The 12611-nt window shown below is 37.1% G+C and overlaps 1 protein-coding gene across 2 annotated transcripts in view; it reads left to right on the forward strand.

The window, feature by feature from the left end:
• The window catches only part of HMCN1 (hemicentin 1), a 453341-nt gene that overhangs the window by 215755 nt on the left and 224975 nt on the right, over nt 1-12611 (forward strand). For both annotated transcript variants that reach the window (XM_060197833.1, XM_060197834.1), the window contains exons 15-18: nt 617-775; nt 8331-8525; nt 10591-10686; nt 11494-11621. In XM_060197833.1, coding sequence (XP_060053816.1) covers nt 617-775; nt 8331-8525; nt 10591-10686; nt 11494-11621 — 578 coding nt within the window. The remainder of the gene's footprint in view (nt 1-616; nt 776-8330; nt 8526-10590; nt 10687-11493; nt 11622-12611) is intronic.

Raw genomic sequence — 12611 nt, forward strand, 5'->3', positions numbered from 1 at the left:
TTCTATTCTTCCTCTTCTCCCAGCACACTCTATACTAGTCTTCCCTTCAGCTGTGTCTCCTCCTTCCCAGTCATGCTCAGAATCCTCCCTCTAAGGCAGCTTACTTCTCTTCCAAGACATCTGATTGCTTTCAGCAAATGAAATACCTGGTCATTTGCCGAAACGAGACTTTCTCCAAAGCACTTCCTGGGTAATTGACATTTTTCCTGTCACAAAGATAATCGAGATTGCCATCTTATACCCCTACATCCCCACTGACACCTTATTACCACAGCTCTGGTGAGAGCTGACGCCCTTTGCCTGCCCTAAATGTAATTGTGTATTTATGTACAGATACAGTAGAAAATATTTTTACGGAATTCAATTAGGATCAGATTTTTGGCTTTAAACTAGCATGTAGAATTAGAAAGACTAATCAGATCTGTGCCAAGAAACACTTCATTCGTTCTTTGCGTAAACATCATTTAAGTGTGTACATTGTTCCAGACACTTGAATTTAAAAAAAAAAAAAAAACTTTACCATGAGTTTTCTGCAGCAGTTTTGAAATCAAACCAATAGCCAAATAAACTATGTAAATGCTTTGGTGTTTCCTATTCTTCCTTTGTTCTGACTTAGGGGATCTGGAGCTGAGACCTTCAACATTCCTCATCACTGATCCATTCTTGGGACTTTTGAAGATTCCAGAAACTCAAGACCTGGATGCTGGGGATTACATGTGTGTAGCGATCAATGAGGCTGGAAGAGCCACAGGCAAGATCACTCTGGATGTTGGCTGTAAGCATCCCAGCTTGGATAAGCAACTTGGTTGCTGCTATTTTCCTTTGCTACTAATTTTACAATATTTGTCTCTAAGTACTTGGAAGAACAGTGCTTTTAGAGTGGGCATTTAATGGTGCTCTTAGGGTGGGCATTTTAGATTATTCCTACCCAAAAAATGATGGTTGATCAAGTGTTTCCTAGGTACTTGTGCTAAGGACTTTTAAATGCATTAGCTGTTAAATCCTAATCATAACCCAAGGAGGCAGGCGCTGTACTTAACCTCCATAATAATGTAATTATTAAGGCAGTGGTAGTTTGAAAGAGTACAGCAACTTCACTGAGGCACAGAGCTACAGAAAGACTAATTTGAACACAGTTTGTTTTCCTTTCTGACCAGAGTAGTACTCAACTCTGACTATTATTGGTGTCCGGGATTGAACCTAGGACCTCATTCGTGCAAGTCCTATGCCCATCTCCTCAGCTCTGAACCCAGTTTGTCTAGCTTCATAGACTTTAGACTGTAGATGGAGTGATTTATCATATATTGCCAAACATTTTCCTATTCTGACTTGATTTCTAAATATTTACCAAATTCTTAAGTATCAACAGCTGGAAGCCAAAAATTAGATTTGGTCCTGGACCATAATTTGGAAATGGTGATGACAACAATGGTAGCAGATTGTGCTTTTTCTTTAAAAATAAATCCACTAATTATGTCTCCTCAGTGTATAAAATCAAGTTCTAAGTACAAATAGATGTCATTCTCAATGTGAAGGAATCAGCCTGGGCCTGTTGGTTCTCTTTATTGCTCATCTCCCATTTCATGTTTCTTCAAACAAAACACTGCACAAAGTGGTAAAATATGAAATAGAGCCAATCTTTCTTTGAATGGGAAAGACCTGGAAGTCTAAAAAAAATTTTTTAAATTTATTCCCTTTTGTTGCCCTTGTTGTTTATTGTTGTAGTTGTTATTGATGTTGTCGTTGTTGGATAGGATAGAGAGAAATGGAAATAAGAGGGGAAAACAGAGAGGGGGGAGAAAGACAGACACCTGCAGACCTGCTTCACCACCTATGAAGCGACTCCCCTGCAGGTGGGGAGCTGGGGCTCGAACTGGGATCCTTACACTGGTCCTTGAGCTTTGCGCCCCATGTGCTTAACCTGCTGCGCTACCGCCCGACTCCTTGGAAGTCTATTTTTAACAGATACTTCAAGTATTTGCATAACTTAAAATTTATAAAGTGTGTCATTGCACCAAGTCCTATTTTAATTTATGTACTGTGATTTTCATGCCGAAGTTAGTTTTTAAAAGATAGAAACTGTATAGCAAATGCACTTTTTTATCATAAAGTAACACAAAATATTTTAGTTCCACTATCTTAAATTTTTTAAAATGAATGTCACAGCTCTCTAAACTTGTTCTGTTTCATGTAATCCAAAGTTGTTCCCCTAGATCTTATATAGCACCCTATCTAATGAACATTCTACATTCTTGATGCTTATGTCTTAGAGATAGAATCAGTAAGCTTGGAAAGGCCATAAAGACCGTAGTGAAATATCTCGGGTATAACAAGATGGGTGTGAACCATGACTAAACTCTGGTTGTTAAGAAAAGGAGACCCCCCCCCCAACTCTTCATCTACATTATTCTAGCCTTTAGGTCCATGATTGGTCAACAATTTGTTTTGCTTTGTATGTTAACTCTCTTTTCAACCTCCAGGTTATACACGCTAACATAATGCCAAACAGACTTCCCTGGACAGACAACCCTACCAATGTGTCCTGGAGCTCCACTTTCCCAGAGCCCCACCCTACTAGGGAAAGAGAGAGGCAGACTGGGAGTATGGATCGACCTGTCAATGCCCATGTTCAGCGGGGAAGCAATTACAGAATCCAGACCTTCCACCTTCTGTATCCCACAATGACCTTGGGTCCATACTCCCAGAGGGATAAAGAATAGGAAAGCTATCAAGGGAGGGGATGGGATACGGAGATCTGGTGGTGGGTACTGTATAGAATTGTACCCCTCTTATCCTATGGTTTTGTCACTGTTTCCTTTTTATAAATAAAAAATTAATAAAAAATAAAAAAGAAAGAAAGAAAAGGACTTGGAAATAAAGCTGGTGTCTCAGCTCAAAGGCTACATGAACCTATGTAGGAATCGAGATGTATTCCATTTAGAAGTGAAAGATCTGAAATAAGAGAGTCAATAAACACAAAGTTCTTTAAGAAATATACAAAGTGTGGGGCGCTGGAAGTAGTGCACAAAGTTAAATGAACATAGTGCTAAGTGCAAGGATCAAGGATCCAGGTTCAAGCCTCCCACTTGCAGGGGAGTCGCTTCACAGGTGGTGAAGCAAGTCCGCAGGTGTCTATTTTTCTCTCCCCCTGTCTTCCCCTCCTCTCTCAATTTCTCTCTCTCCTATCAACAACAGCAGCAACAAGAACAATAACATTAGCAACAACAACAATGGTGGGGGGAAAAAAAGACGGCTGTCAGGAGTAGTGGATTCGTAGTGTAGGCACTGAGCCCCAGTGATAAACCTGGAAATATACAACGTGTAGTGTATGCTTTTCTAGTTCTGTTTGTCATTCCTTCTTGCATAGGTTTTCTATGTGGAACATCCTCTTTAGAGCTGTCTCTGGAGGCAGAGGGAGGGAGACACATTGTTCTAGGAAAAAAGGGAGTGACAGCCTCAGCCTCTGCAAGATAATAGGGCAAGAGAATATGTTACACATGCTTCTTGAATTCCTTACAGCCTTCTTGATAATGTTCTTGGCTTCCAGACCTTCCAGGTTCTGTCTTGTGATTAGTGATAAACTATAGATGGATGAGGGCTTTCTGTGGCACAGTGGCTTGTATTCAAGGAGGAAACATCCCTGACGAATGTTTTGAACTGATCCTTGATTCCTTGAACTTAATTTTGTTTTGTCTTCACTCATATTCATACTTAGGTCCCTATTTTATATATTAGATTTTCCCCCAGTTTATAATTTGTTGTTTTGCTAGTAGTTTTATTCACATAGATTAAACTTTTTGCTCACCTTAACCTGGATGGTAGTGCATCACCACCAAATAATATGTACTCAACTCAGGGCCATGTTTGCGTTAGGACTTTACTATTTCTTCATTACCCACTAGAATCTGAAATTACAGTTCTCAAAATAGTTTCAGATATTGAATGTGACTGCTGAAAACTATAAATCCCAGTTCTGGTGGTTATGTTTTTTATTGTTGGGCTTAAAAGCAAAGAAACAACAAGCCAGATGTCCCCCAGAATTCATACCATTTTTAAGAGAGTGATATCTAGAGAGAGACAGGATTTCATCCTACTTTCAGTTCTGCTTTCATGACAGGTTAGTTGTAAAAATGAGATGAGATGTCTCGACCTGGGATATTCAACTAGTTATAGCTATTCCTCTAGGTTGCTGAATGCAATATGTATCTGATAGAGGAATAGTAACAGCAAAAATTGAGTGGCCATTTTATTATTATTTTAATATTGAAAAATAATATAGAAATGTAGATGTAATGGTGGCATAGTATATAAGATTCAACATGGAGTTTGTAATATGAAAGCCACTGCTTCAACTTGGTATTTCAAGGAAGGACTTGAGACAAACTCAGTACTACTCTTAGTAGTGCATAAAATTATTCGATTGTGTTCCAGAAGTATTGGACATGGATTTAAGTCACTGTACTTTTATCCGTATCATGAAGCTCCTTGGGCTTTCAGACTGTTTTTGTGGCCTGTAACTGCACATCAACAACACTATCCAGCAAACTAATAGTCAAATGACTGGTAGTATGCTTGAGCTCAAGTTTCCTGTCATGAGTTCTGAGTTTTCCTTTGCCGTTTTCATTATCAGGGATTTAAGTTATGAACATTTCAGGTCAGTAGGGAACATTACCAACCCTTCTGTCTGCTTTAGAAGAGGTAGTGAATTGTGAAGTCATTTGGAAGAGAGAAATTTTGACTAGATCAAACAAAAAGTTTGTCCTGGCAGGAGTTTTATTTGTAGACTTCCCACCACACAAGATTGAGTCTTAGACTGTGGTTTCATGGTTTGTGGTTTGGTAGAATCAAAACATTGTGTTCTGCCATTTAAGGAAAGAAAACCTGAGACTAACGTAATGCACGAGTTGCTATAGTGGACTTATATTTAATCATCACTAAGGGGACTAGAATAATATGGAATAGATTTTAGAGGAACATGCTCAGGTGGTTTGTAGCTTTCATATTTTCAAAGTAATATGTACACATAGCCATCTGTCTGTAAATGACAACAAAGTGATACCAGGCACAGATTTTGCAGTTTTTAGAAGTCAGCATACAACTGCTTGGGGCAGGGCATACAAACTGTATGCAGAAACCAAAGTGGACAATAACCATAGAGGTCAGGAAGACAGCTCAGCAGTAGAGCACAGGATGTTTTTAAAAATTTTATTTATAAAAAGGAAACACTGACAAAACCATAGGATAAGAGGGTACAACTCCATATCCCATCAGAACTCCATATCCCATTTCCTCCCCTTTCCTATTCTTTAATCCTCCAGGAGTATGGACCCAAGGTCATTATGGGGTGCAGAAGGTGGAAGGTCTGGCTTCTGTAATTGCTTCCCCACTGAACATGGGCATTGACAGGTCAATCCATACTTTCAGCCTGAGCACAGGATTTTTATGCCTGGGGCCCAGATACACTGGGTACATCCTCTGGTACCACCATGTACCAATGCTGAGTGGTGCTCAGGTGTCTCTTACTCATTCTCTCAAAAAAAACAGACAAATGACAAATCTCTCTCTTTTTTAAGCAATATATATACTAGTGTTCAGAAGACTGACACTGTCATCAGTGATAGTTAATACATGAATGATTTACTACATACTAAATGATTTATAATCTGATACAGGAAGTTATCCTCTTTCTGTTTCTGGGGAGATCTAGATCCTAGGGAAGTCAGATAAGTTTCAGAGTTTACAAGCTAAGAAGTAAGTACTGCTGGTAAATATTTGAAGCCATCCAGTGTGTTGCCTTTTTTAAAGTTACACAGCCTAGTGCCTTCCTTTGTTGCCTGTGACTGCTACCACCCTGTCTTTGTCCTGTTGATTATTTCACTCCCAATCCCACTCCCCATGAAATTCACTTGGCAGCTGACTTGCCCACACTCAGGAGGAGGAAGTATTTAAAAGGCTTCTTGGCCTGAGTCAGTGGACTCATTTTTTGTAGTTTCCTATTATTGCTAGTCTTGGCTGCCTACCTGGTGCCTCGTACTCTCACTGAATATTTTCTCATTCCTTGCCCTTGTGCATGTCTTGTGCCTGACACTGCTCCTGAACCTTCTTCCATACACAGGACCTTTCCTGTCTTAGCTGATCTTTTGCTAGAACTTTACTTCTCCCTTTTCATTCCAGTTTATTCCTGGCTTTCTTAGTTTTGTAGATCCTAACTTGGCTCCATTATCTCTAATGACCATAGTCTGTAGTGTCAGTAAGGTGTTTTTTTTTTTTTTTTTTCCCAAAAATACTTAGTAATTTCAAGCTTCTGCATTTCTCTTTACTCTTCTGGAATTGCTTTTCCTTTCTCATTTCTAAATTCACTTACCCACTCCTCCATGAGTAGATCTCTTCAGTGGTACCCTGTTTACCTTCCTTGTCCTTGTGCCTCAAACATACCTGTGGGACACATTGGAGATACACCTCTGCATTCCTGTTTTTCAATGTGTGCCTTTGATAAAAGACGAATTCTTTGTCTGGCTTCAGTGGTTACCTGAATTATGTGGGTAACTGTAGTCACTTATCCATGTAAATTACAGTTTCAGAATCACATCTTAACTTTGTCTTGTATTTAAGTTCCTCAGATTTTTCCTTTTCTTTTTTTTAATATTTTATTTTAATGAGATGCAGAGAGAAAAAAATACACACACACACGGGGGGAGAGAGAAAGAGGGATAGGGAGAGGGAGAGGGAGAGAGGGAGATACTTAGACCAGAGCACTGTTCAGCTCTGGCTTAATGGTGGTGCTGGGGATTGAACCTGGGACCTTTGGGTCCTCATGAATGAAAGTCTTTTGCATAACAATTATGCTGTTGCCCTAGCCTCAAATTTTTCTTCCTTCTACCAAATACTATACTCTTATTTAAATTTGTGATATTGATTCTCAAGTTTAAATCTCTGAAATACAACAAGGATGCACTTTAGGATTAAATGCTATTAAGTTGTATATAATGCTCTGTTGAAAAATGAACTCGTATATAAGTTCATTTAAAATGTTGATCGAAACATGATCTACCAAAAAGTTTGAAATTTTGAACAGTGTGAAATAAGTTAAAATAAAATAAAAAAAACTGACATGAGAGACAAGGCGGTGGTGCACCTTGCTGAGCATACATGTTCCCATGCACAAGGACTCCGGTTTGAACGCAGCCTCCCCAACTGCAGAGGGGACACCTTATGAATGGTGAAGCAAGTCTGCAGGTGTCTGTCTTTCTCTCTCCCTCTCTGTCTTATCAAATAAAAATAGAAAGAAAAAAAAAGAGGGAAAATAGCTACCAGAAAGGACTTTAAAAATATATATATAATAATTTATTTTAGATAATGCAGCAAATAAACCTGGTATGTTTACAAATGTGAGCAATACATAGGATAATAGGAAGTTTGTCTAATTCTTTGAAAATAGACAAACATACCTGCACAAATACTTTGACATGCACCAAAATTCACCATAATGGAGCTTTATCCTAGCTTTCCCAAGGAAGCTGGTAGAATTGTGTTGAAGTCACTACTAAAGCAGATTCAGCAGTAAGTTAAGTCAGTGACACTGCTAGTGTGATTCAGAGAGCAGAGCTAGTAGTTGGGGTTGTTTGATGGTAGTATGAAGCCCTCTATCAGCAGTTCTATGTAGTTATCCAGTTGTTCTTTGCTAACCACCACTCATCTTGTCTAACCCAATTCTCTTTTCCCTTCCACTGTTATTTTACCAATTTGCTGCTCCTTGGGAGAACATGTGAAGTTTGTTCACTTCTTGTGTGGGGGTCATATGATGTGTGATATAGTAGTAGAATTAACGGCTCTATGGGACAGGCAAAATTCCTAAAAGTGAAAGGAATTTTATTATACCTTCTTTTTTTAAATAAGGAAATTTAATTTTCTTTCTTTCTTTCTTTATTATTAGATAGAGATAGGGAGAAATTGAGAGGGGAAGATAGAAAGGGGTAGAGACAGAAAGAAACCTTCAGTTCTACCAGAAGGGATGGTTTTGTAGTTGCAGTGCTGAGCCCCAGCAATAACCCTGGACCCTGGTGGCAAAAAAAAAAAAAAGTACTGAAATGAAAATGTCTCTGATTTTTTTAATTTAATTTTTGAATGTTTATCAGTTAAAATTTCTTTGTGTCTCTACATTTGCAAAGTAAAAGAAATCTTACTATTTCAGTTGCATATAGGAATACTTTATTGGGTCATGTAAGCAATGTTTTGGTTCAATGTTCAGTCTGTTGACAATTAAGAATTGGTTTGTACTGAATGCATCTATTTATTACATCAATGACTTTTTCATTTTTACTACCTTCTAGCACCTCCAGTTTTCATACAAGAACCTTCAGCTATGTCTGTGGAAATTGGCTCAAATGTAACATTACCTTGCTATGTCCATGGTTATCCAGAACCAAAAGTTAAATGGCGAAGAGCAGACAACATACCAATCTTCTCAAGGCCCTTTTCAGTGAGTTCCATCAGCCAGCTAAGAACAGGAGCTCTCTATATTTCAAGTAAGCTAAAGAACCAATCTTTTAATACCTATTGGTACATAATTATGTGGACAACTGTTGCTTTATATCATCAATATATACACATAAAACTAGGTATATATTTATATATACTATATTAACATTTTATACATGGGCATTATTGCGTTGAGAATTGAGAACTAATCAGGCCTGTGAAAATAGCTCACTTGGATAGTGGTGCTGCTTTGTCTTGTACGTGTCCCAGGCTTGAGTCTGGCCTCCACCTCATTGAAGGAAGCTTCAGTTCTGTGATCTCTCGTACTTTCTCTCTGCTTTCATCTTAAAAAATTGTGCAGGGTTTGGTGGTAAAGATAGAATAATGATCATGCAAAAAGATTTTGATACCAGAAGCTCCAAAGTCACTCTTTCTCTCTCCTCCTCCTCCTCTTCCTTTCTGTATCTCTTTCTCCCTCACCAAAGTAATATATACATACATATGAAGTAATATATATAGTAATATGTATTTTAAAATACAAGTCTATAAAAATAAGTTAAAAAAAATTACAGGGTTGAGTGGTGGCACACCCAGTTGAGTACACATGCTATCATATTCAGGGACCCGGTTCAAACCTCCCACTCTTCCCCTTGCAGGAAGAAAGCTTCAGAAATGGTATAACAGTGCTATAGGTGTCTCTTTATCTCTCTGCCTCTGCACCTCACCCTCTGCTCTCTTATCAAATAAAGTAAGCAAACAAGTAGATCTTTTGTAAATAATAAGAAAAAATTTTAAATGAAAAAATTGTGTATTAATATTAAATATGCCGATTAATATTAAAATGTCAATACATTCTGTGTTCGTTGAATTTCAGTTTTAACATAGTACTGAATTCACGTGTGGGAATTGTTACAAATGAATTTATTTTATTCGAATGTATATCATTCATATATATCATAAAGGCTTATTAAATAATACAGTTTCTCTATCTCTCACTGTTTCTGTTGAAAAGGAGTCACAGGAACCCTGGGTGAATAAGTGATTACATTTATCAAATCTTTTATCAGTTATTGATTAAAAAGGTAAAATATTACTAGGAACTAGTTACTTTAACTATTTTTAGCCAGCAACACAGAATCACATTCATATAGTCCCTACACCCTACCGCCTCTCCTATATGTATCTGAAAGAAACATTTTATCACCCCAGAATCATAATCTTACCTGTAAGCTATTAAGATATCTGTACTTTATTCTTTTTCAAATAATGCAATTTCATAGGGATTAAAGCATTCAGATGATTAGCTGGTTTCTAAAAAGTGATTATATTTTGGGGGTAGTTATATAGAAAATCTCCGATAATTGATTTCTTTTTTTTTATTTTTATTTTTTTTCCCAATAATTGATTTCTATGTTTGCTAATAGCATTAAATATACATTAGCAACTGAAACTTTGAAACATGAACTGAGCAGCACTTACTGTATGTACTAAAATATTCTACTTGTGCCAGGTTCTATGATGGAGACAAAAACCAAATGTGGGATTCTTCACTCTGGCATTTTACAATCTCCTAACTTTCTTTCTTTGACTTACTTCACTTAGAATAATCCCCTTTAGGCCTATTTATGTTGTTTCAACTGTTAAGGCTTCCTCTCTTTGCAGCTGGATAGAATTGCAGTATGCATGTATACATCATCTTTATCCAGTCCTCTGCAAATGGACACATTGTTTTTCGACTCTTGGCTAATGTAAACAATTCTGCAAAGAACATAGGTGTACATATCTCTTCAAATTAGTGCTTTTGCATTTGTCCATTTGCCAGCTTTTAAGGTACAGTTCAGACATTACCTAGATGAGAAACTTTTCTTAACTTCCTTACACATCATAGGTCACTCCTGTCTCTTGTCTCTTCACAGCTCATTCTTTGAAACTCATGAGAGTATTTATCACATTACAGTATGATTTGTTTGTTTTCATGTGTCTCAATACCTCTTCTTACATGGAAATTAACAGAAGACAGTATCCTCTTCACTTTCAGAGCCCAGTACTATGCTGGGCATATAGGTTATGTTTCGTATAATGTTGAATAAGTGAATGATTTCATCTTTTTAGATGTATGGGCCAATGACAAAGGAACTTATATTTGTGAAGCTGAAAACCAGTTTGGAAAGATCCAGTCACAGACAACAGTAACAGTGACAGGACTTGGTAAGATTAATTAGGTGCTTAAACTCCACATTCTTCAAAATCATTAGATTTCTATCCTATATGATTTCTTGCCCATGTCAGTTATAAACAGAATAAAATGATAAATATCTGATTACTAGACTAGCCATTCCTCCTCACCCAACTCTATTTTATGGGCTGTGAGAACCAAATCATTTACTCTAAGCTTTTTATTTTCCATTTGAAGACATGGAGGTCAATTTGAATAAACTGAAATCTAAATATGAATATAGAAACACACTAGAGTGGTAGAATTATTTTCTGGATAACTTTTTCTTTTAACATATACCACATTGGAATTATTTTGGTACACAATATACAATAAGAATAGAATATTATTTGTTTCAGTATTTTTATTGACTATTCTCTTTCCATTGAAATAAAAGTAAAAATGGATAAAATAGCCATTCACTCACATGCTAAATTTATACTCCTGTGTCTTTACTTTGAAATGCTTTGCCTGTAGTAGAACTACATTGTCTAAATTACTTTAGCATGTAATGTAATTTTTAAAAATCTGTCTTTGCATTTTCCTTATTACACTTTCACAAATTTTCTTACATAAATTGTGCTCCTCCTCCCTTTTTCTCATTCAGTGCTATTCCTTGCTTACTTGTCATTCTTTCTACTTAGACAGACCCTTTATCTTTACCTTCAAATCCCTGCACATTTTGTTCACAGAAGCTCCTTTTTTATGGCACTACTAGTAGTCATCTTATTAGGTTGTTTATGTTGACTTTTCTTTTGGATGAGAAAGAAAGTTGACTGCTTCTGCTATCTCTGACCTAGTGGCTCCTCTCATTGGAATCAGCCCCTCAGTGGCCAGTGTCATTGAAGGACAGCAGCTGACTTTGCCTTGTGCTCTACTGGCTGGAAATCCCATTCCAGAACGCCGGTGGATTAAGAATTCAGCCATGGTAAGAACATCTTAAACACAAGCTTCATTATTTTTATTCATTTGCTTATTTGTCATCACTTGAAGATGACTGCTCTAGGCTAATTTTTCCAGATAAATAAGTAGAAATACACACACACACACACACACACACACACACACACACACACACCCATCCATATTGTCAGAGCTTCCCATTGTCCTGTAGGGGACCAGAATCTCAAATTTGTAAATGCTTCTGTTAGAATGCATAAAATTAGAAGCAAGTATTAAGTTAATTTCAGAGCATTTAGGCTATTTTTTAAAATGTAATTTGCAGGGCATAATGAAATGTTCATAGTATCATGTAAGTTTTCCATTTTCCAATAAACTTTGGTAAAAAGATATTGGTGCTTTTGTGGGAGTAGGGGAAAGCACATTTGAGAAAGTGGAAGTCATACTTCTCAAACACTTATAGATTTGTCAACTAAGGCACTTCAAAACCAGATTTAAAAAAGTTTAAATGTTTCCATTTAATCTGTTGATCTTTATTATTATCAACTTCAAACATTTTATTTTTTATCATGAATTATTTAATAGTAGGAATTTATTTTGTGTCCTTGTGTGCCAGCATAGAACTCTTGACTATGAAAGGAAGTGAAATACTTTTACAGTTCTCTGTAAAATTTTTCTTTAAATATTCCATGGTGATGAATTTTCATCTAGTCAGAGCATTTTTCTTCCACTTTCCAGAGTAGTTGGACTCATTTTCTTCTTGAAATATAAGTTAGAAGTTAACTGACTCCAGGGAATGAGATATAAAGGGGCTCATACTGGTACAGAAACCCCGGGGGGAAATGAGTACATCTCACTCAGTATAGGTGCCTGTCTAGTGTGATCTCCAAGGTGTCCTGATATGGAACAGTATGCGGAAGTGCTGCCGGTTTAGCGGTGGCCTCTTTTAGCTACCAAGATCCAGAGCCTCCCCTGAACTAGTTTCTGTATCATACGTTGTCCTCTAGTACTTGCGTCT

The sequence above is a fragment of the Erinaceus europaeus genome, chromosome 9, assembly GCF_950295315.1.
Source record: "Erinaceus europaeus chromosome 9, mEriEur2.1, whole genome shotgun sequence".
Taxonomy (NCBI): domain Eukaryota; kingdom Metazoa; phylum Chordata; class Mammalia; order Eulipotyphla; family Erinaceidae; genus Erinaceus; species Erinaceus europaeus.